At 46.8% G+C, this 25,499-nt stretch overlaps 1 protein-coding gene across 8 annotated transcripts in view; it reads left to right on the top strand.

The window, feature by feature from the left end:
* Lipc (lipase, hepatic) overlaps positions 1–24,061 on the top strand; it is a 154,094-nt gene extending 130,033 nt beyond the window's left edge. For 3 of the 8 annotated variants that reach the window (NM_001324473.1, NM_001324472.1, NM_008280.2), the window contains 7 exons: positions 1,647–1,829; positions 3,223–3,340; positions 5,426–5,659; positions 9,277–9,519; positions 18,375–18,492; positions 19,898–20,116; positions 23,781–24,061. In NM_001324473.1, the coding sequence (NP_001311402.1) occupies positions 1,647–1,829; positions 3,223–3,340; positions 5,426–5,659; positions 9,277–9,519; positions 18,375–18,492; positions 19,898–20,116; positions 23,781–23,922 (1,257 nt within the window). In that variant the 3' untranslated portion in view covers positions 23,923–24,061. Of the gene's footprint in view, positions 1–1,290; positions 1,339–1,646; positions 1,830–3,222; positions 3,341–5,425; positions 5,660–9,276; positions 9,520–9,780; positions 10,070–18,374; positions 18,493–19,897; positions 20,117–23,780 lie in introns of those variants that run through there. The other 5 variants (XM_006510816.4, XM_006510817.2, XM_030244061.1 and 2 more) reach the window with 4 other exon arrangements.
* Positions 24,062–25,499: the final 1,438 nt, after the last annotated feature.

Genomic DNA, 25,499 nt, shown 5'->3' with positions numbered 1-25,499 from the left:
AGCCTCTACCACAACTACCACCCCACCCCATTACCATCATTACCACCATTAGCATCACCACCATTGTTGTGTTTATAAACAGATAAAGAGAGGAGGGGATATGTTCTATGGAGGTATAGTGAGGTGCTCGGCAGGCCCATGCTGAGGCATCCCTTCCCCCTGAGGGACCAGCCACAGGACTGTATAATACAGAATAGAGTTTATTCAGGGCATGGGGAAGGGAGTCAAGAGGGTAGGACAGAGAGAGATAAAGGAGAGAGAGAGAGAGAATAGAGGAGTAGAGGCCAGCCATGAGCACATGGAAAGAGAGGAGGAAGGGAATGGAGAGAGAGGGAGGAAGAAAGAGCAAAGGGAGCATGAGAGGAGCAAGAGAACAAAAGAGAGAGAGGAGGGGCATGCAGCCCCTTTTATAGTGGGTCAGGCCTACCTGGCTATTCCCGGGTAATTGTGGGGTAAAGCTTAGACAGAATCCTAACAATCACATTACCACCACTATTACCACCATCACCACTATCACCACCATCACCACCACCACTATTACCACCATTGCCACCATCACCACCATCACCAGCATCACTACCACCACCACCACCACCACCACCACCACCAAACATTTACACCAGAAATACTAATGCTGACAGCAACCAGAGCTGCACAGACTCTGGGCTTCTGCACCGTGGCTGGGCTCCTGGCTTTGTTTTAAGAACTCTACACCCCACCACTCACTCTTTGGTCTTTACAATCTCCCGGAAGGAAGGCAAAACTGCTGACCAAGAGTGGGGGACACATGGGCTAAGTAAAATGGCTGCAACTTAGCTCAACTAGGATATTTGCTCTCAGTAAACATTTCTTGACTAAACACAGCTCAGCTCCCCTGGAAGGATGGGAGTGGCCAATGGGGGTGGGCTAGAACTGAGGGGTGGGGTTGGAGCTTTACCATTTCCCTCCCTGCATCTTGACCTTAAAGTCTCCCAAATTTCTCCAGTCCCCAGATAAACCATACTGCCCCCTTTATGCTTCCACAAGACTGGAATACCCTAGACCCAGCTATGACTGCCTTCCTGACCTCTGTTTATCCTCCAAGGCACAGCACAAACACTCAGCTCTGGGAGCGTAGTAGGTACACTATTACCTCAAGTAGGGGGCACACAGAGCAGATCTAAGGTCCATCCCACCAAAGGGAGATGAGACGAGGGCAGGACAGAGGCTGTGGGGCCCCAGGCATGGCGGAGCTGACCTTTTGAAGTCAACTCTTGGACCTAATTTTCACACACTTTTCCATTGTTTTAGGGCTCAGAAAGTGCTACCGTGGGGAAAGATTCAGACAGTGACTATCAGGTGGGGAGAATGGGGCAAGGTCTGGGCACACTGTGTCTTCAAAGTCTGGGGCTGGAGATGGGTTTGACACCATGTGGGTGGAGTTGGAGACGGACTGACCAATGTACAGGACAGCCAGGCAGGAGCTCTTCAAGCCCAAATATCCTCAGCACGAGGAGGTCTTTCTGGTGGGGAGAAAGATCTAGCATTGTCCTTGAGCCTGAGAAAGAAGAGGGCTGTTGTTCTTAGGGACCCCAGGAACTAGACAGGACAAGACAGGGCTCCCTCTGCCCTTGTAGTAAGGCTGACAGCCTGTGGCCCACCCTCAGGTGGATGGCTTGCTAGAAAACTGGATCTGGAAGATAGTGAGTGCGCTGAAGTCCCGACAGTCCCAACCTGTGAATGTGGGGTTAGTGGACTGGATCTCCCTGGCATACCAGCACTACACCATTGCTGTTCAAAACACCCGTATTGTGGGCCAGGACGTGGCTGCTCTTCTCCTATGGCTGGAGGTAAGTCCTCCCACCTCCCCCCCTTTCTCTACGAGACCCCAGTGCCCAGACTGCAAGTCTGAGGCAGATATGAGGCCTCTCCTTTAGCCTTCTTCTCCCTACTCCCTAGCTGACACTCCTGTTTGCACACCTACCCAGTCTCCTGGAGCAGCAGTGTCCAGTTACTTCCTAGGCTATCCCATGGATCCACAGTGTGCTGGTTAGTGTATTGTCAACTTGACACAAGCTAGGGTCATCTGGAAAGGGTGAAGTCAATTGAGAAAATGCCTCTGTCAAATTAGCCAGTAGATAAGCCTGTGGGGGCATTTTATCATCACCATCACCACCACCACCACCACCACCACCACCACCACCACCATCATTAATTATTGGAGTGGGATGACCTCTGTGGATGGTGCCAGCCCTGGGCAGGAGGTACTGAGCTGTATAAGAAAGTCGGGAAGTAGAATTCCTCCATTGCTTCTGGTTTAGTCCTAAATCCACATCCCTGCCCTGGTTTCCCTTCAGGACAGACTGTAAGCTGTAGGCTAAAATAAACCCTTTCCTCTCCAAGTTGCTTTTGGTCAGCATTTTATCACAGCATCAGAAAGCAGACTGGAGCATATGGATAGCGATGAATGCAGTCCAATTCAACATCATAAAGCATAATGAGAGCCGAGTGAACTGACTAAGCAAGCTTAGGCCCCTGCTGTAAAACCTGAAGACCTAAATTCAATCCCCAAAACCCCCATGGTAGAAAGAGAGAACTAACTCCCTTAAGTTGCCCTCTGACATCACACATATGTGTGTGCGCACACACAAACATATCATAATATTTTTTAAACATTGGGAAAAGAAAAATTGAGATTTTCCTTGAGATATTTAAACTTTAAATGCATTTATCCAGCATGAGCCTTGCAAATGACAATGTCCTCTCACAGTGTCATACAGAACAAATGTATATACGTTCTTGAAGCCTGTGGGCCCCAGTTTGGATGCCCCAGTGTAGCCTGGGACAACTATACTTCACTCAGTAGAGCTTGGAGAATTCAAGATTTTAGATACATCTCTCCTAAGGAATCCAAACGCACTTGGAAGCCATCAATCCCACACAAGTGTGGCATCCCACCTGTAATGACAGCCTTGAAAGACAAAGACATTCTGCAGGGCATCAATGACCAGGCAAAACCAGGCAGGCAGGAGGCAGTAATCACCAGGACATCTCCAAGAACAGCCACCCCCACCCCACCCCATCACCCAAGATGACAGCCAGTGAGGTGACAAGCCAGTTTCCCATAATCGAACACCTGATCTGTGGGCAGTGCCAAGCATGGATGGGTGCCCCGTGGAAGCAGGCCCTATGGAAGGCTCTCGTCCTCATCCCTCCACTCCACCCGCTTGCCTCGTCTTGCAGGAATCTGCGAAGTTTTCTCGGAGCAAAGTTCACCTAATTGGGTACAGCCTGGGAGCGCACGTCTCAGGGTTCGCAGGCAGCTCCATGGACGGGAAGAACAAGATTGGAAGAATCACAGGTATGACTGATGGATAACCCTACACAAGCTCCAGGGCTGCGGGAAGCAGGGAGCACGCACCTGCTCACTATGCTTGTGGTCCTGATCGCTGAGGGGTAACACTGAGCACTCCCTAACACGCCTTCTGTCAGCAATTGCTGCTATCCCATGAGAGCGCAGAACAAAGGACAGCTCTGCGCTCTGACCCTTCTCCTAGCTGTTCCACATGGTTCCAAGAGAAGATTCTAATTACACTTTTTAATAAGAAACTTTTTTCTGTTTTTGTTGTTTTTATTTATGTTCTTGTTTTTGAGACTTCATCTCCTGTAGCCCAGGCTAGCCTTCAGTTCTATCTCTAGCTTGACACTCCTAACTCCAGTGTGCATAAATGCCTCACCAAGAAGGCATTGCTAGAGAGGTCAGAATCCCACAAAGTGGGGATATTGCTTGCTGAGCAAACTTGGGGACCAGAATTTGTTAGGATCCCCAGATGCTAACAATGTGCATCAAGGTCAAGGGGTACGGTATCCCACCTGTAATTCCTGTAAGCTCTGGGCTTTTTGGGAGACCCTCACTGAATACAGTCAAAGAACAATCAAGGATGATTCCAGACATCAATCTCCAGGTGTCATGTGCACACACACACACACACACACACACACACACACACGTAAACAAGCACACACACAGCAGTACCTACACACATGTAATCATGCTCACCACACACACACACACACAAAGCACACACAAGGGTGCCCATACACATGTAAACATGCACACACACACAGCAGTACCTGCACACATATAATCATGCTCACCACACACACACACACTTACACAAGGGTGCCTACACACATGTAAACATTCACAGACACATACATTTCACCTTTCATGATTACAAACATGTAATGATGCTCACCACACACACACACACACACATACACAAAGCACACACAAGGGTGCCCATACACATGTAAACATGCACACACACAGCAGTACCCACACACATGTAATCATGCTCACCACACACACACAAGGGTGCCCACACACATGTAAACATGCACATACACACACAGTAGTACCTACACACATATAATCATGCTCACTACACACACAGACACACACAGCAGTACCTACACACATATAATCATGCTCACTACACACACACACACACACACACAATGGAAAAACAAAACAAAGGATCTCACAAAGTGAGCCATTATCAGGCCTCGCCCTGGCCCTCCCCATTCCAGCTGGCATTGTTACATCCCAGCAGAGTAATCAGGCCACCCACACAGGAGACAGCAGGAGGCTCCTTACTCTGGAGTCATCTTGCTGCTGTTAGCCTAAAGAATAGTGGATCTCACCACTGGCTGCAGGTGGGCTGGACAGCAGGTGACCTCACTGCTGCTCACTGACAGTTCCTTCCTTGCCTACAGCAAAGATGGTAGCCCTGGACTGAGGCCTGCCACCAAAGGTCCCTTCAGACAAGTCATGAGGAGAGCCCAGGGTGCATACATAAAACCCTCCCCCAAGCAGTCAGCCAGAATCCGGCTTGTTCCTGGGAGCATGTCTGTCACTTGGAGGCTGAGCTTGCAAAGGCCCTACACGGCCACATTTCCACCCCTTCCTAAGGTTTTGTTCTGGACGTTCTATAGGATGACATGAGCGTAGGAAGCCAGCTTGTTCGAGACTACTGACAACACACAGGCAAACAAATTCTTACTTCACCCAAGTCAGAACTGCACAGAACGAGCGCCGTGGGCTGCTGCTTTTTATGCAAACAGATGCTGTGGAAACTACCAGGGGAGGCACTTAAAATTGATTTGCTTAAATAAATCAAGCATTCACTCATAACCTCACTGTTCGTTCTGATCCTCTCTGCAAAGCTCTTTCCCCTTAGAACAATGCCTGACCTGGGTAACTTTCAGAGCCATGAATTACCATGGCTTTACACCAAAGGGCGGTTGCAGGAAGAAGTTCTAGAGAAGCTCCAAGCACCTTCTTCCTTCTAGCTCAGAAAGGTGAAAGGATCAAAGAGCTCAGAGGAGAGCCTTCTGCCCTCCCCCCACCACTAACTTAACCCGGCTTGCATTTCCCTCTCAGGGCTGGACCCTGCGGGCCCTATGTTTGAGGGAACGTCCCCCAACGAGCGCCTTTCTCCTGATGATGCCAATTTTGTGGACGCCATTCATACCTTTACCAGGGAGCACATGGGCTTGAGTGTGGGCATCAAGCAGCCCATTGCCCACTATGACTTCTACCCCAATGGGGGCTCCTTCCAGCCTGGCTGCCACTTCCTGGAACTCTACAAACACATTGCAGAGCATGGCTTAAACGGTAAGAAGGGAAAATCACAGCCCGGAGCCTCAGCCTATTCCTCACACTCTCCTGGGGCCTCCAGGAGATCCTCATACAGCTCATATGCGTGCTCACACAGCAAGGCTAGAGGCCCAGATGCGGGCTGTCAAAGGCCTTTTGGAGAGCTGATGGTTCCCAGACAGCTGCTCCCCCATGGCAGTTCAGAGGGTCTCAGAGGGCGGGGGGGGGGTGGGGGGAGCACCGAGTGACCCAGGAAGCTCTTCCAGGGGCACTAGCCCTTGTGAGAGCTGTCCTAGCTCTATCTGTTGTTCTCTCCTTTCTAGAACTTTCCACCTTTAGGGGCTTTCACTCTTCAGAGCCACAGGAGGGTATATGTAATATACCTTAGCATTTCATGTGTGCGTGCTTGCACATGCGTGTGTGTGTGTGTGTGTGTGTGTGTGTGTGTGTGTGTGTGTATCTGTGTCTATGTGTGTGTCTGTGTGTCTATGTGAGTACATGTATGTTTAGATGGCATATGTGTGGAGATAAATACTGAAACCAAGAGACAGCCTCCATCTTGTTTTTGTTTTGGGTTTGTTTGGGTTTTTGTTTTGTTTTGTTTTGTTTTCTTTTGAAACATGGTGTCTCAATGAATTAGTTCTCACTACTCTGGCGATGTCAGTGTCTGGCCCAAGAATCTACCTGCTTCTGCCTCCCCAGTATGTGGATACAAGCATACTACTATACTTGGCTCTTGTACACGAGTTCTGGGATTTGAACTCAAGTCCTTGTGCTTGTGTGCCAATCCCTTTACTGACTGACCTGTGTCCCCAGCCTAAGCTTTGGTGTCTGCACCAAGATTCTCACTCTTCCCTCTGGCCAGAAGGCTGGTCAGCTGATCCCACATGGCATGACTGAGACTGTCCCATGCAACTTTCAGCTGCAGATCCATCGACATGCACATTGACAATGTATATCAATGTTATAAGTAGTGTTAAAAGGGGATTAAAGAACTGGCCAGCCAGCCGGGCATGGTGGCACACGCCTTTAATCCCAGCACTTGGGAGGCAGAGGCAGGCAGATTTCTGAGTTTGAGGTCAGCCTGGTCTACAAAGTGAGTTCCAGAACAGCCAGGGCTACACAGAGAAACCCTGTCTTGAAAAACAAAACAACAACAACAACAACAAAAAACAAAACAAAATAAAAAAAACAGGCCAGCCAACAGTCACCAAACCTTCCAGGCACTTGCAAACTACTTGCATTCCAGATTTGCCATGTTAGATGTCACCTGATGAGAGCAGGTCACTCTATGACACTGGGGGACCTCAACTTCACATTCGAGCTTCCCATTGCCACCATCCAAATGCAGGCTGAGCACACCTTGCGGATTCCATCCCTCTCCTCACCTCCTCAGTATCAGAAAGACCTTCATACACCTCACTGCCTCACCACCTCCAGTTGGCCGGGCTCCCAGCCTTCTGCCAAATCCCAGAGCCTTCTGGGACTTTCCTCTTACCTCCCTTTCCATCCTCCCAGGGGGTCACCACCCCTCCAGTCAGCAGCAGATCTCAGTCAATTCACCCACTCTTTCTCAGAGCTACATCCCCTCCTTGCAAAGCTCAGTCCTAAGATGCTTGGTCGCCACTTGCCTGATAAACACCCGTTAGCCAGTCACTGCGATTTTCTCTTTAAGCTAAACTTAAAGTGGCATAACTACTTGTTTGCACCCTGCTTGCCTAACAGGGGGTAAGGAGGAACTCTGGAGTCCCTCACTCCTTTGTTTAAGATGCTCTCATTCTAGGGCATTCCCCCTCCACACCTGTACAGAAGGCAGCTTGATAGCAGCTCTTCACCATCATCCCCTACCCCCACCCCAGAGCATGCTTCAGAGCCTGTGAATGTCTCTGAGGCTGTTTTCTCCTTTGCTAGAGCAGCGGGGTCCAGGCACTGCTGGGGAGACATGAGTGATTGAGTGGACAGCAAGCAGTGTGCTCCTAACAGGTACTCCAAAAGCAGAGCTGCTGGTGACAGAGATAAAACACTGAGGGAATTAATTGGTCCAGGCGAGATGACCTGTGCCTGACCTTTGCTTTAGGTGTTATTGTGTCTGGTAGTTCCCTGACATTCCTTTAAAATAATTGGCTGCAGATGATTAGATATTATAAAAGGTCAAATTGCATGATGGGAGGAAGGGTCTATAGCTTCACAGGCAGGGTGCCTGCACAGAAAAACCTGGGTTCCAGGACCTGCTCTGTAATAACCCCAAGCACTGGGTAACCTCAGCACTAAAGAGGAGAGGAAACCAGGAGTTCAAGGCCAGCTTGTGCTGCAGTGGACCCTGTCTTAAAAGAAAAAGGTTGCCGGGCGTGGTGGCGCATGCCTTTAATCCCAGCACTCGGGAGGCAGAGGCAGGCAGATTTCTGAGTTTGAGGCCACCCTGGTCTACAAAGTGAGTTCCAAGACAGCCAGGGCTATACAGAGAAACCCTGTCTCAAAAAAACCAAAAAAAAAAAAAAGAAAAGAAAGAAAGAAAGAAAGAAAGACAGACAGACAGACAGACAGACAGGAGAGGAGAGGAGAGGAGAGGAGAGGAGAGGAGAGGAGAGGAGAGGAGAGGAGAGGAGAGGAGAGGAGAGGAGAGGAGAGGAGAGGAGAGGAGAGGAGAAAGAAAAAGGCTGATGGACCAGGAAGACAGTTCAGCGTTTGGGGCATTTACTATGCAAGCTTGCCGATCTAAGTTGGATTCCCAGAACCGTGTAAAGGAGGAAGGAGAGCGTCGACTTCTGAGAGTTGTCTCCTGATTTCAGCGCTTGCACTGCGACATGTACACACACACACTCACACACACACTTTTAGGTTTTTATTTTATTTATTTATCTATTTATCTATTTATTATTACATTCTATTTATTTTGTGTGTGTTGGCAGGGGACACTGTATATGAAGACAACTTACAGGAATTGGCTCTCTCTAGTCTCCATGTCCTAGTCACAGACAGCACATGCAGGTCTTTGGGTTTGGCAGCAAGCCAAAACCCTCTCTTCAGTAGGCCTTCTTGTTGAGCCCCCAAATCCCTTTCACTCAAGAATATTAAACACATAAAAATTTTGGCTTGGGGATTGGGCCCCAGACCTGGTTGTGATAAGAAGAGAGGAAGCCCACAGCCCATCCAGACCTTAGCACCGGGCCTTTCCTAACCATGTGGGGATACCTCAGATGGGAGCTGTGCTAGCTTGCTTTATTAAACATTTGACTTTTTCCTAGTAACATGGGGTGCTAATAAAAACACTTCCTAAACCATTCTACCATAGCAGGATGATCTTAGTGTGGGACCTACAGAGGTCTACTTTCTTTAGCTTTCTGTTGCAACAGATGCCTGTTGTCTGGGAGAACTCAGCAATCCTGCTACACACACACACACACACACACACACACACACACACACACACACTAATCTGCCTAGGGCTGAAACCATGAGTTGGTTTTTGTTGTTGTTGTTTTGGGTTTTTGTTTGTTTGGCTGGTTTGTTTGTTTGTTTGTTTGTTTGTTTTTAGTTGTTGTTGTTGTTGTTGTTGTTGTTGTTGTTGTTGTTGTTGTTGTTTTGGTGCCACTTGGGGTTTAGAGTGCTAATGGCCTTCTTGTCCTGTGTCTCAGCCATAACCCAGACCATCAAATGTGCCCATGAGCGCTCCGTGCACCTCTTCATTGACTCCTTGCAACACAGTGACCTGCAGAGCATCGGCTTCCAGTGCAGCGACATGGGCAGCTTCAGCCAAGGTCTATGCCTGAGCTGCAAGAAGGGCCGTTGCAACACTCTGGGTTATGACATCCGCAAGGACCGGTCAGGCAAGAGCAAGAGGCTCTTCCTCATCACGCGAGCCCAGTCTCCCTTCAAAGGTGAGTGTCTCACCTCTGGAACTCTTCTGGGATACAGCGCCAAGAGAAGGAAGTCAGGGAGGAAGAGCTGTAGGCATGCGCAAACTTGTAAGGACCAATCAACGCTCTGCTCTGAGAGGTCACAAAGTCTTACAGCATTGTCTTACCAACAGTGCCCTTGTCCGCTGACAGCCTATTTCAGGGACTCAGTGCAGTTCAGCAGGTAGCAAGTCCCTTGGAAACAATCATTACTCTTTATTTCAACAAACTGTCTTGCTCCAGGGACATCTAATGAGGACAGTACCACATTGCCGTGGAAGGGACTCACCAGACTGCCTAAAACCAGTCAAGGATAAAGCTGAGGCCTATGTTCCCAGTCTCCCAGTTCCTCTTCACTCCTTCCAATGAGCAAGGTTCTTATGGGTCCAAGCTAATGTCCCTCACATGAGGATCAATGTGTCTATAGCCATATCAGATTGCCCTGGGGAGACTGGAGATGGCACCCTGTGAGATTTACCTGTTCAGTTCTGCAATCAATATATCAGCATCCATAAAGGTAGCTATCCACTAACCCTATATGGCTACGTAAATACTTTTTATATTTTCATTACTTTTATCTATCGTATAATATATGTGGAGGGGTGGAAAATGTGCCATGGTGCACTTATGGGCATCAGAGGACAACTTGCAGAAGTCAGTTCTCTCTGTCCACCATGTGGGACTCAGGATTGAATTCAGGTTATTGGGCTGGTTGGCAAGCACCTTTACCCCCTGAGCCACATTCTGAACCCTGATTTAAATACTTCAGAAAAGAAAAAAAAACAGAATGCCATTCCTCATACCAACACCCACTCAAGGGCTCTGATAAATGCATGGCTGCTAAATCGGACAGCACAGATAGGAAACATTCCAATTTTGCAAATCATTCTATTGATGGTGCTGGTACAAGGTGTTTAATGCAGGGCACGTAACTGCCCCTTCTCCAGTGGCCATGGTCATCCCTGATGTGGGCTCCTGGCCACCACCAGCATTTTGAAAACCACTTGTAGAACTTTAAAAAGAACACATTTGTCCAACTTCAGTTTACAGAGAAACCACAATCCATATTTTTCTAGGACATGTAGTAGTACTGTATATTTTTGGTCAGGGGCTGGTGTGACAAGATAAATGTCACCTCCTGATTAATTCTGCCCACATTCCCCTGGCTCCTGGGATACTTGACAAAACCATCAAAGAATCTGTTTCTCTACAACCCCTGAAGCCAGAACTCAGGTAAACACTACTGAGTGCAGCTTTGGCAGAAGCAAAGCTGGAAATGGCCACCCAGTGGATCTAGGTAATTTATCAGCCACTTCCGTCCTCACTCTCTCGGGAGGAACAGGGTCCAGCTGGGAGGCTGTTTTTAAAGGATAGGGAGTCTGTATTAAGCCTTACTTAGCTAATGCTGGGTTAGAGTCACCCTCTGAGTAGTCAGGGGAGGTAACCTGGTAGAGGGTCACACTTGATGGAGATGTGGGTTCTCTGCCTGGCATCGTGCTGGATTTATTGTCACAGCAACAGGAAAGGGGGAGAGGAGACAGAGACAGAAAATGCTGCAATCTATGGGATTTGTTTCATTGAGATTTCCTAGAAATACTTTGAGATCAGAGGGGTCACATCATTTGTGAGTGGTAAATACTATATATCTAAATCTATATACTGTATCTATACTATACTATCTATACTATATCTATAGCTATTTCTATTTCTATATACTATATCTGCATCTATATTATTACTATATCTATATGCTTTATCTATACCATTACTATATCATCTATATCTATATACTCTGTCTATACTATGTCTGTATTCTATACCTCTACCTCTGCCTCTCTGCCTCTGCCACTGCCTCTGACCCTGACCCAGAGTGACCTCACATTCCTGTCTCCTTCCTCACTGACTCCCCGGACCTCCTCTGGTAACCAGACAAATGGTCACTTGAGAGGTCCATCTGTCTTTGACTTTTCTCAGCTAACTCTTTGGGGGCTTTCACTATATTTTCCAGGATGAGTTTCAGAAGAAACAGTGAGAAACTTGAGATCAGCATAAGGAAGGCCAATTTGTAGCCACAAAGTAAAGAGTGTCAACAAGAATGGAGATGAGCCACTGAACATGAGCCTTTCTGTTCGGCTTATCTGCCTGGCCAGTCCTGCAGAGGGGACATCTTCTAGGAGAGAGACATCCACTACTTCCAGGTGCTATGAGGAGGGTTCCATCTCAAAGACAGGCAGTACAGTTCCAAAGAGGGCACAGGGAGTTGATAGCAAAACAAAATAAACCCAAACTCTGGTCCCTGATTCCCAGCTGATGACTGTTATTTGCACCATACAATGAAGACCCACAGCACAAGACAACCAGCCCAATACCCCACATGCATGCACACATGCATATATGTACACATTCAAAAGCATATACACATCGGCATACACATATGTTTATACATATCTACACATATACACACTGTATATGTATACACACATATACATGCAATAAACATATACATAAACACATTTACAAACACATGTATACACATACATGTAAACTTGAATAAACATGCATCTGCATACATATATACATGAATACAGTCATCCACACATTTTAAAACACACATATAAACACATGCATGCACATGCACAAATACACATACACACACAAATATACCATATACGTATATGTACAAGTGCATATGTGCATGCATATATGTACAAATGCATATACACATTTACTTATATATATTCAGATACATGCATATGAATACATACATGCAGACACACAGAGGCATATATACATATACACAGACACAGGGCACTCTTTCCCTATCTTCTTTCTTAGGCAGCCGACAACACCCTAACAAACTACCCACAAAAGGGCAGGTGCCCAGTCTTCTTGTATCTGGGTGTCAAGCTATGGGGCCCTAAGTGTTGAACTTCGATATGGCCGCTGGAATACACATCCCACATACACATACTTATATAGTCCCTTGCCCTGTTCTGGATCAATGGAAACAAAACATTCGCCTTTCACAAATTCTGTGCCTTGGGTTCACCACAGCCTCTGGGAGAAGAAAAAGTCTGGTCTTTGTTTATTTTAATAAATGGCACTAGTAGAGTCCACAGGAATGAGAATTAGGATTTTTTTTTAACAGCATGGGCTCACCCCAGATTTCTCTCTGGAGGGAGTCACCTCACCTCATTCCAGGTCAGCAGACTCCGTCAGGCCTTTTATCCACAAGATGTGAATCCCTTTCTCCTGTCAGAACACAGGCTTATCTGGACTCTTTGAAGTCACAGGGTAATTTGGGGGGGGGGGGGCAAATCATTTTATTAGCAATCCAATTAAACACATCATAAGGTAAGCAAGCAAAGCGATCATGCCTTCTCCCTTAACCTTTGTAATTCCACCAGAATTAATAAAAGTGTTTATGCGCATTCAAATAAGAATAAATTAGTTCTTGGCTCAGGGCTGAACTCAGAGCCCTGCACATGCTAGACAAACTTTCTCCCTGCTGAGCCATAGCCTAACCTAAAAGGCTTTTTCATGTTGAATTCATTTCACGTCAAGATTCTCCAAAAAAGTGCCTGCACTCATGCGGAGCTCCAGTGCAGACGTGGGGTCTGCAGGAGTGCTCTGTGAATACCAGTGGTCTCAACATCGGGAGGAATGGCCACCCCCACCCACCACACACACACACACACACACACACACACACACACACACACCTTTGTTATCATTCCATTAGATCATTTTAACTATTTTGAACTTTTAGGACAGGACCTCACGATGAATCCTAAGCTGGCCTCAAACTTGTGGCGGTCCTTCTGCCTCTGCCTTTCAAGGTCTGGGATTGCAGCTGTGTGCCACCACACCTGGCTTTCTACCTTTGTATACTGGCTTCCTGACCACTTCTACTCCCAGCTGCTACACAACTCTCCCCTTCATAGATTGTGTGAGCTCAGGGGGCCTTGTTGATCAGGTCCAACAGAGGACCACCCCCCAAAAATCTCCAAACTGCAGCCTCCCAGATGTGGACATCTGTCTTCTCCCATTCAGCACTCAGGAGAAGAAACAGGACACGTATCTAATTTAGGGACAAGAAATTCTCACTCCCAAGTTAGGGCTGGACCTTCAGGAGATAGGAAAGAGGTCTCTGATATAGGGTCAGCTCATATGGAGGTCACCAGGGGCGGCAGGGGGGAGGGCTGTGGGGAACAATCTCTTTGCCCCGGGCTACTTCAGGGTCAATCATTTGCCACTGATTTCAAAGGACACACAAGATTTGCCGGACACCAACATTAATTGACATGAGAAGGGTCTTTTGCCTCCAGAACTCCTGGTTTGGAATTCTGTTTCCCTTTTCTAATCTGGATGACGGTAGATCTCTAATCCCTTGTGCCATGCCTGAACTTCAACCAGATCATCTGCACCCACCAGTGTAGGACTCAGCTGAGAAGCAGGGCCTGGGTCTGGCCTGGGTTTTCAGAAGAAAACAAATGGAACTCTCTGCGGAGGTGGGTGATAGAAAAGGAAGTTGGCAAAGGCTGTGGCAGCACCTGACCATGGCATGGGGCTGGAGGGGAAGCAGAGGAAAGAACAAGCCTTGGGAGATCCCAGAAGAGCTGGGGGGACGGTGGGGGGGGGGGGTTGTGCTGCTGATCGTGGAGATGCAGCTGTTGCAGAGTCAGCTCCAGAGCACGCACGCAGGGGCAGAGAAAGGTCACTGGCTTCTCCGCTCAGCACCGCCCTAGTGCCCACCCACCCAGAAGCCAACTGGCAAGAGAACACGCAGATACTGCCAGAATCACATTCCAGGTTCAGAGCTAGGCAGAGAAGAGCAGAGAGTGAGAGAGCGCCCACGAGTGCCCATGTGGATGGGACCGGGGGTGGTGGGGTACCCACAGCAAAAGAGAGACAACATGTTGCCGCAATTTAACTTCACTAAGAGAACCAAATATGAGGGTTAGGGATGTGGCTCGGTTGATAGAAACCTCACCTAGCATGCATGACACCCTGGGTTCAGTGCCCTATACTGCATAAACTTGATGTGGTGGTGTGGACATATAATCTCAGGACTTGGGAGGCAGAGGCAGGAGGATCATCAGTTCAAGGCCAGCCTCTGGTACAAAGCAAGTTTGGACCAGCCTGGGCTACATGAGACCCTGTCTCAGAAAAACAAAATGGTAAAAAAAAAGAGAGCCAAAACTGAGAGGGTAGGCAGGTAAAACAATATATTAGGGTGTAGCTTAGTGTACCACAGCAAGGCACTTGATTGTTATTTCTCGTTACAGTCAGGGGAGGGGGCCTTTAATGCAGTGTCCTTCTTTATGGCTCTCTAATAAAGAGCCCACTACGTACTCCATAGGTGTCTAATGAGTTCTGTCCTCTTGTGGCAATTCCAGCGGTGACAAGATTTTCTCCCTGAAGATGCTCAGGGAGCTAGAATAAGCACACTGAAGCCCACCAGACATGGCAGAGGGGGCAGCTCTCACTGGCAGCTCCATCAAGGCCAGGGCTCTGAGGTTTCTTTTCTCTTGATTGCTTTCTAAGCATTTTGCTAAGCTCCTTTCCCATATAATGATAATTAAAATACTTATTGTAAGAGGTGTGGATCTTGGAGAAAAGCATCGATGATGCCTCTCTGCCCTCTCCAAGGGAAATGGTTACAAGCTCTGGCAATATCCCACTGCCTGGGACTTCTGGGACTATGCAGACTCCCCGCATCCTGTTGTGTAGAGTTTGGTCTTTATGCTGCAGACAATTACAGGCACTGTACTTCTAGCGTTAGCTTTTCTTTTCTTCCATCAAGTGAAACTGAGTATCTTTTAAAATATTTATTTTAAAATTTGTGTATGTGTGTGCATACGAGTGCAGGTATCCATGGAGGGGTGTGTGTGTGTGTGTGTGTGTGTGTGTGTGTGTGTGTGTGTGTGTGAGCACAGGTGTCCATGGAGGTCGGAAGAGATTGCAGAACCCCTGGTGTTACAGACAGTTGGGGGTGCTAAGAATCAAACTTGGATCCTCTGTGAGAGTAGTACATGCTCTTAATTACTGACCTGTATCTTCAGCCATCTCTCTAGCTCTTGAAAAAAATATCTTTTAATGACTTCTAAGAGTAAGTAACATGGTCAGACACATGATCCCAGAGTCAACTATCCAACTTTATTAGTAGTCATTATAATTACCAGCAGTCATTAGTCACAAGAAAGTGAGCAATTTGCTCACTTATGCTTTGCTTTCTAGAAGCCTCTGTTTCTTCCATCAGATGATGACATCATCAGGAAGATAAAGCCAGCACCATAGAAACAGTGTGTGTGACAAAAAGCTAAGTCCATTGCACGAGAAGCTCAGCCTGTATGATCCAGCAAAGCATGACACAGCAGCTACCAAGACTGTAACTAATAGTCAGAGCAGCATGCACCTGTCATCCCAGCTACTCAGGAGGCTGAGGCAGGAGGATCACTTGAGCCCAGAAGTCCAAGATTAGCCTGGCTAACATAACAAAAATCCAATCTTAAAAACAAGTCATTTTTTTCCCAGTACTGACTACTTAATTTCTTTTTATTTATATTATCTATTTGTTTGTTTGTTTAGACTTTTGAGAAAGGGTCTCTTTGTGTAGTCCTGGCTGTCGTGGAGCTTGCTATGTAAAGCTAGCTGGTCTCACGCTTACAGTAATCCTCCGGCCTCTGCCTCCCTTGAGCTGGGATTAGAGGTGTGTACCACCACAACTGACCCTGGTTTATTATTAGTTAACTAATTATTTTGACTTTTTTTTTCAACTTAAATCTCTTCTTACATTTTATCTTCTTTCTAGGGATATACAGGAGTTATTGATAGGGAGTTATTGATAGGGGAGTTATTGTTTTGGGAGCTATTGATATGGAAGCTATCGGTCTCAGATCTCAACATTTAAAAGTTCATCTCCTGCAGCTAGGCTGTCTGGGCTTACATTTCTGCAATGCTACTTGCTGCTAGCTGTGTGCTCTTCAGAAAGTCACCGAACCTCTGTGTGCCACACATTCCTCTGTTAAATAAAATAATAATAGTATTAATTGCTGTGAGGGTTAAATGGGATAGCAATAACACTTGCTTCAAGGGTTAAATGAGATAATATCTGCAAGTCACCTAGTAAAACATCCAGTTCTACTCACTCAGGTCCAATATCATGGAGCTGAACATGCAGCCAACACCAAGTACCCCTAGAGTAGAAGGCTCAGTTGAAAATCTGTAGCTCTGGGGAGTGAGTGATTAGGAATACATCCACCTCCTGCTTGGAGCACCACAAGAGGCCAGCCCTCTGCCTCTTGTTTCACCCACAACCCAGAGCACCTTTCCCCTAGCGCCTGCAGCCTGTGTCCTATGTCCTAGGTAGATCTTCCCTTTCTGCCTTGGTTCAATTTATAGTACCACCTACTTGGTACAGGGTTCCCCTGGCAACTACCAAACAGTGGAAGACCTCCCCAGGAGCATCTGGGATGAGAAGCCAGGGTCCTTCCTCCCACAGATGTCATCCAAGTGTTTAGGACTTGGTCTTGGGCCAGTAGCCCTGATCTTTTTTCACCTGCAACCTTTTGTGACGTCAGGGCGTCCAGCCCGAGGATCTGAGCACTGGAAGGTACAGGGTCTGACTGTATTGAAGTAGATAAGAGAAAAACCTTCCTCCCAGAACCCTGCACAGAACCCGGATGTCTGGCAAGACAAATAGCCCAAGGCCCGAGAGACCTAGAGCCAGAGCCTACCTATTCCCACAGGCATGTGGGCTCAGGGGCCCTACAGAAGCTTGATGCTAGGAACTGCCTAGAGCATGGAAATGCTGTCATTAGGTTAGGGCCAGAGAGCACAACAGAGGGAAATGACCCCATTGTCCAGCAGTCCCTAAAAAGTTCATCTCCTTTGATTTGCTAAAGGGGACCGTGTCCCGGAGTATGAAAGATTCCAACATATCTACAACATAGAAGCCAGTTGGAATGACAGCTCAGTTCTATACTCCAATGTGCCACCGTGTGTGTGTGTGTGTGTGTGTGTGTGTGTGTGTGTGTCTGTGTGTCTGTGTGTCTGTGTGTCTGTGTGCTTGTGCTGTGAGGTCCAAAGACCTAGAATGTCAGCCCTCAAGGATGGTATTTATTTCATTTGACTTTGTAGTGTTGGGGAATAAAATCAAGGCGTCCCACACCTTGGGTGTCTCACAGGGCCATCCGCAGCCACCGCCATTTACTATTACACATACGGTATGAGTCCTGTGTCGTACTCAGGCTACACAGAAACAGAGAAGGAGGAAAACTAGTCACATCCACAGTCCCACTTCTCAGGTGAAAAAAAAATTGTTAATGTTTTGGTGCCTAACCATTTAAACTTTTTCCTTTGCATTTTTAAATTAAAAAAAAAACAGTGCAGGAGTTTAAATTGTAATTCCCACATAAGTAGTTGATCAGGGGAGTGTATGACCCCAGTGCTAGGGAAACTGAGGCAGGAAGATCATGAGACCAAGTCCAGCAAGGATTACACACAATCCTGCTTCATTTAAAACACATACTTGGTTGGTAGAGAGCTTGCCTAGCAGGTACAAAGGGCTGAAGTTTGATCCCTAGCGCTGAATATGCCAGGTGTGGTGGAGCATGCCTGGGACCCCAGCACTCATGGCGGCAAAGCAGAGGATCAAAAGTTCAAGGTCATCTTCAGCTACCTAGGTAGTTCAAGGCCAGCCTGGGCTACATAAGACCCTTCCTCAAAAGAAGAAGAAGGTGTGTGTGTGTGTGTGTGTGTGTGTGTGAAAAGGGTCCTACTTAATGTTTTTCTCCTCCCCATCTCGGCCCCTCTCTTCCCTCCTCCACCTCTAGTTTATCATTACCAGTTCAAGATCCAGTTCATCAATCAAATTGAGAAGCCGGTAGAGCCTACTTTTACCATGTCGCTGCTGGGAACAAAAGAAGAAATAAAGAGAATTCCCATCACCCTGTAAGTCCCGGTGTGGCCCATCTGTGGTGATGGCATACTTGTTTCTCTTACAGACTCCACTTCTCCTTGGGCACTTTCCACCATGGCTGTCCCAAACATGCTGGGCAATGGGATTCCTACCCACTCCTGTCTCACATTGCATCTCAGGCTCACCCAGCTCAGGGAAGGAACTCTGAGCTCCCATCCATGAACGTGGTGGGGCTATCGCCCTGTGAACAAAGAGAAGCCAGAGGTGGCCCCCCTCAAGTGTGCAAAGCAGACAAGACCCTTCTCCCAAGGGTTGGGAGAAGGTGTGAGGGAGAGGCAGAGGTCCTCACAAAGGCTCCTGAACACCTTCCCAGTGAGTTCAGGAAAACATGCCCAGGAACAAAACTGTAATTATGTCCCTCATTGCAAGTGAGCAAACTCAGTCAGCCAGGAGAGCCAGCCCCATCTGACCACCGCCCTGTGACATATCTGTTCACACAAGTGTCCCCACAATGCCTCACTCAGAGACCACCCACTTCCCCAGGTTCCCATTCAGAAAATGACCACAACCTTTTCTAGCATTTCAACCCTCCTCATAGACCCCCTCAGGACGTGGCATGAGCTGAGCATTCCTTGTAGGGACAGCTCTTAGCTTCCTAAAGATTGTCCCCAGAGTAATACTTACCATTGCTGTGCTCTGCTGCGAGGGTATGCTGAGGGATTCACCCTTAGGGTGGATGCTCACAGCCTAGCAGCTGTGCGGACACTCACACCATCTTTATCACACTTGGCAGGAGCCAAGACAAGCCATATCATGGAACTCTCCATTCAACTTGCCTCACCTAGAGGAAGTGTTACCTCTGTATTGCCAATGATCCCTGAGGGATCATTCTAGATTAGAGACAGGGCACTGCCAAGCTGGCCTCTCTCTCTTTCAGCAAAGGGATGCTGTATGGTCTTGGAGACCTGTAAACAGAACAGTAACAATGCCTCACAGTAGCGTGTCAGTCTTGCTGCGAGTCAATGAATCCTTTCCTGTATTTTTTTTTCTGTCCTGTTAATGGATGGTTCTGTTTATACAAAGAGGACCCCTTTTGAGGAAAAAAGTGTGGTATGGGTTGTCTGTGTGAATTAGCCACAGAGACTATTCAGATCCATCACTCAACCCTACCATGCTAAAAGATGTCAACTCCATTCATAACAGCAACAGATCTCAGATCCTTTCTGATATGATAATATAGAAAATAGTATGACTATCTATCTGATTTTATTATTGGGGAAACCTGCCATACCTATTGCCCATATTGTTTATTGAACACTGGTTTTGGAAATGCAACAAAAATACCCACCAAAGTCCCTTAGGTACCCTGAGTGTGCCTCAGTGGCACTTGGGTGCTACAGCTAAACTCAGCTAACTGGTTCCCTTTGTATTTTCAAGGGGCGAAGGAATTACCAGCAATAAAACCTATTCCTTCCTTATCACACTGGACAAAGACATCGGCGAGTTGATCCTGCTCAAGTTCAAGTGGGAAAACAGTGCAGTGTGGGCCAATGTGTGGAACACAGTGCAGACCATCATGCTATGGGGCATAGAACCTCACCACTCTGGCCTCATTCTGAAGACCATCTGGGTCAAAGCTGGAGAGACGCAGCAAAGGTGACAGTAACAGCTCCTTGCTCTGTGCCCATGGGTTCCAAGAGGTTTCTCACCTCAGCCACCCCTCAGTCACAGGGGGTGGGTATCAGACACCCTGGTGATAGGTGCAGGGAAGGCATGGGGCCCTCCCTTGTTCACTCAACCCAAGGTGGAAGGCGAAGATGAAGGCTAAGGTCTTCTGACTGCATGGCCAGCTTCTTCCAGCTGTGGCTGTCACCAGCTACTTCCTCTGGAGTCGGAGGCTTCCCAAAGCCCAGGGTGCAGACAGCACTGGGGGAGGACTGCTGAGAGTACATCCTGCTTGGTCATTGAGCCAGAGAAGGGCCTGAGAGGCTGCAATCCCCAGATCCCTTCTCCCTACCCCTCTCTTTCCCCTCCCCTCTTCCCCCTCTGACTCTGTGTGTGCATCTCTTTTTCTCTATGTGTATTTTGTTTCTCTCTATTTCTTTGTTTTGCTTTGTCTCTGTCACTCTATGTGTCTCTCTGTCTCTCTCTATCTCCGTGTGTCTCTTTTTCTCTATGTGTATTATGTCTGTTTCTCTTTTCCTGTTTCTCTATCTCTGCTTCTTCGTTTCTTGTTGTCTCTGTCATTCTGTGTCTCTGTGTCTGACTCTCTCTCTCTCTCTCTCTCTCTCTCTCTCTCTCTCTCTCTCTCTGTGTGTATGTGTGTGTGTCTTTCTTGTCATCCCCCCCACCCCGCCTTAGGTGCCAAAGAGTCACTGGGAAGCTTATTAAATATGCAGAGTTCTTGGACTCACATGCAGAGCATCTGATCCAGTATCTTGAAAGAGACCTAGAACTCTGAGGCAGCTTGATAAGAACAATGTGACTCTTTGTGCCATCTCTTCTGGCTCAAAGTGCCTGGGGGAATGAAAAAGTTGGGATGGGAGTAGGAGAAGAAGAAAGGGAAGTGTGCTACAGTGGTGCTTACAGACTTAGCAGAGCAGAGAGATGTTCAACATACTTTGCCATGGCAACCATGCTTCTCTATAGCTTTGTATTCTCCATGGCAGGGCACTTCTGTGCTTCTAAACGACTTTTTCTAGCTCTGCCCTCTGTGTTCAGGAAATTCCTGCTCCCCCTTTTGGCTTAGCAGAGATAGCAAACAGTAGGCCACTCACCTCCGAACAGCATGCCTCCCTCGGCCTCAGTTTCCATCGCCCGAAGCCTGCCCATGGCAGACTTAATGCCTTGGTCCCTTACGCAGCTGCACTCTGAGATTTTTATCTCTCTGGAATGCAAAACCATGGCAGTTGCTGAACGCATACTCTGCAGCTGTCAAATGGCCTCCTCATGATCACGCTGAGAAAATTAAACTGCTTCTCCTCCTCACACCCTTGGCTATTCCTGTGAGACTTTGAGGGCACTTTGGGTCCACAGTCCTCCTGAGCAGTGCTCCTCTCCACAGCCTCCTAGCTAAAGATAATTGCCCACATAGGTGGCTGTTCATTGTGGCAGTCTGTCTGCCTTTCCCTGTGCACTGCTGTCTATACTGTTGCACACTGTATGGTTCTGAAGAAGAAAGGCGAAGAGGAAAAAGGCTTAGTGGGCTCCCAAAGTATAGAGGACATGGGACAGAGTGAACTTAACATTAATCTCACATGACCTGACAGGGATATCCTGGATGCACGAGTCAGGATTCTAGGGCTCACAGATGCTCCATAGTTAGTGTCTAAGCCTAACTCTGCCTTGCATGGGTCAGATTCATTGCCCCCTTTCTTGCTGATATACTGTTTTAAATAGTGCCTTTCTCCATTGGTCTTGGCTCCATTAATCTGGTTTTCTCTAGCCCAATTTAGCAGAATTGCATCACTGGGTATTAGTAATAAAAGTACATCAGTTGCTTCCTCTGGGTTGCTTAAAAAGGGTGGAGAAAGCTTGAAAGATAGTCTAGTCAATGACATGCTTGCCTTACAAGCATAAGGACCCATCCAAGCAAAGTTAGGTGTAGTGGTATGAACTCGTAATCTTGGTGCTAGAGAGGAGGAGACAGACTGCCTGGGACTCCTTGGTCAGCTAGCCTAGCCTATTTGATGCATTCCAAACCAGTGAGGGACTCTGTCTGAAAAGAACAAGGTGGACAGTGCCTGAAGAATGATGCCTGAGGTTATCTTCTGGCCTCCATATGTGCACACACACCTATGTGCACTCATATGAAAACACAACACACACATAAAGGAATAACAGAGGGTAGGGACCCAGGAGTTACAGCCTCTGTAGTTTTCCAAGTTGTAAATATGCCTATCTGTCTACATACATAGCACCACATGGCACCACGGGTGTGGGGGGGGGGTAGAGGCTGGCTGGGACACCCCCAAATGCTTGAGCTATAGCTTTCACCACAGACTCCAGGACACCATTAGGAAAGCAAGATAAATTAATTTTGCTAATGGCGTGCTCCATCCACAAGCTTCTCCAATCTGAATGAGCCTACAAACTTGTCAGAATGCAAGCCTGCCTTAGTAGGCCAAGGTGGGACCTCAGATTCCTCATTTCTAACAAGTTCTCAGCTGCTACTGATACAGTCTGTGGTCTCTGAATGCCAAGATCCCAGTGGTGCACAGTCCAGGAACACTAAAGACAGGTGCCTCATGTTATAAGACCTGGAATGGGCTGCAGCAGGCTTTGAGGGATTTCCAGGAGACAGCCAGTGAATTAAATACTATGGCTAGCAGAGTCAGTCAGAATGCTGTGTTGGCCAGTCCTACTTCATAGCACACCACCTGTATAGCCTCAGATACTAACTCTACCTCTTTAAGACTGGGGTCTGTAGTAACAAATAGAAATCATACCACCTGTCTCATGTGACCTATGTTTAGCACCTTTGGGAATCCAAAGTCCAAAGTCAAGACACAAACACAAAACCTTATACTCTCAACCACTCTTCTAAATGCAAGGGATAAAAGAAAAAGTGCTAATAAGTAGATGGACAGATATATAGTTGAATGATAAATATACAGATAGACAGAGAGGTAGATTAATAGATAGACAAAAGGATGGATGACTAGGGTGAGCAGAAGGCTAGGTGGGTGGATGAACAGTTATATAGATGAGTAGAGAGAAGGATAGATAGATAGATAGATAGATAGATAGATAGATAGATAGATAGATAGATACATACATACATACATACATACATACATAGGACAGTTAGATTTGAAGTTAGTATAAAATATCACTTAGGCCAAAATAATGGTCAAAGCAACCAGGTGTTTGCTTTCCTAAACAAACACCCTAAGGGGGCCAGTGTCAGCACCAATAGGCAGGAAGGCAGGGCTGCAGACTGAATTAGCAAAGCTGAACTCTGGGGAGCTAAGCCTGCTCAGGAGTTTGAGGAGCCTTGAATGTCTGCCCTGGAATAGGGGAAATGTAATGAGAAACAACCCTCGCCGTCAAGTCTGAAGAGCTGTAACTAGAAAACACAAGGGAAGCCGGCCCTCAGGCCCTCCGGGTTTCAGTGCAGAGTCCTCTGAGGACGGCTTTCACTGACTCAAGTTTTATTTTTCCTCTTAAGTCATAAAACTATATTCAAACCTAAGAATCTAATGTTAAAAAAAAATCATATTGCATGCAATATACCACTGGTCTAGGCCCTGATAAAAGATGAGACACGTAAGTAAGTCCCACCTGAAACATCACACCGTGCTCATTTGTTTCTCTTCAGAATGACATTTTGCCCCGAAAATCTGGATGACCTCCAGCTTCACCCGAGCCAGGAGAAAGTCTTTGTGAACTGTGAAGTGAAGTCAAAAAGACTGACTGAATCGAAAGAGCAGATGAGTCAAGAGACCCATGCAAAAAAATAAAGAAGTCTATTCTTTATCTCTAATGGTTGCCTTATTTGGAAGCCAAAATTACACAAAGGATCAATCATGCATCCATTTAAATAAAGTTTGTATGTAAAGGAGGGTGTGCTTTGCTGTTATAAACTAAGCTTTCAAACTATATTGTGTGAGATGACTCAGCAGGTAAAGATGCTTTCAGCTTCTTCTATCCCTGGGACCAACATGGCAGAAAGAACAGACCTCACGTACCAAGTGGACACACACACACACACACACACACACACACACACACACACACAGTAAAAACCGTCTTAAAACTGAGCTTAAACACAATGTTATAGGACTATCTCCAGGTATTAGTACACTAAAAATTTCACAATTTTATCTCTGATTAGATGCTAACCTGTGCAAACACGTTCAAATGTAAGAGCCATTTTAGACTTGTTATTTTAATTGACAGTGTCTTTTACAGTTAAGTCAATTTCCCCATAATTCCTTGCTACTTTTTTCTGACCAATTTTTGAACCACAAAGGAATCATGTTTCTTTAGTACATGATTGACATTCAATAAAACAAAATCCCAATTAACCCCTGCTGACAGGTAGCAGCGCATTAGCCAAGACATACAGCTCCCTAAAAGAGAAAAAAAATGTGGATCACAGAAAGGAGTTACATCCCACACATCCCATGTATCGCACATCTATCTCACTGAAACGGACACAGAGGAATTCTATTGCCCCACTAGCAATAGCAGTGAAAGCTGGACAGTGGGTATTTTAATTTTTAAATAAGTAACTAGTGAATGGAATTCTTTTCTTTCACTAATGCAACAAAAGTGAATGGAAAACTTGAACTACCACAAAGAGTTTGCCATGGACTGAATGCCCGCATCCCCAGAACGCATATGTTAAAATTTAAGGCAATAATGTGGTGGTAGAGGTGAAGTTGTTAGTTTACGGAGTCCCTGGCTGTCCCCCCTTCTCCACCCCCAACCTCCTGTGCTTTCTACCTCCTGTGCACAATGTATGTAGTATGGACTTAGAAACAAAGGTTCACTGTCACCTCTGCTGCTCTGAGTACACAATTCTGATACCTCTGAGTTAAGGGCAGACTCCCCACCCCACCCCACCCCACCCCAAGGAAATGGTATAAGGGATTCAGCAGACTAGGTATAAGCCTAGAAGACCTGAGTTCAGTAGCCTGGACTTGTGTTGGACATCTCATAACCACTTGCAATCATAACTTGCAGCTCTGATGCCTTCTTCTGGCCTCTGTGGGCACTGCACTTTTTGCACATATACACAGATACGGACATACATACACATACATTAAAAATAAATATATATTTTAAATTTGAAATAAAAGGGGATTGATACCCCTCTCTTTTACCTGAAGCCATCTCTCCTGAGGATCTTTCCCATAATGCCTAGAGAACACCCCGACCCCCACCCCACCCCCAAGGCACCACCATGCTGCCTCTGGTATGATGTACCCTCCTAATCCTCTCCTCTCAGGGCCTGGCCATGCCTCCATGGATCCCAGACCAGACCTTAGTAAGACTTATTCTGAGACGTAATTGGTCTCAGCATCCTTCTCCA

This window comes from Mus musculus, chromosome 9 (genome assembly GCF_000001635.26).
Source record: "Mus musculus strain C57BL/6J chromosome 9, GRCm38.p6 C57BL/6J".
Taxonomy (NCBI): domain Eukaryota; kingdom Metazoa; phylum Chordata; class Mammalia; order Rodentia; family Muridae; genus Mus; species Mus musculus.
The sequence above is the reverse complement of the archived record's forward strand: the minus strand, read 5'-3'. Positions and strand labels throughout refer to the sequence as shown.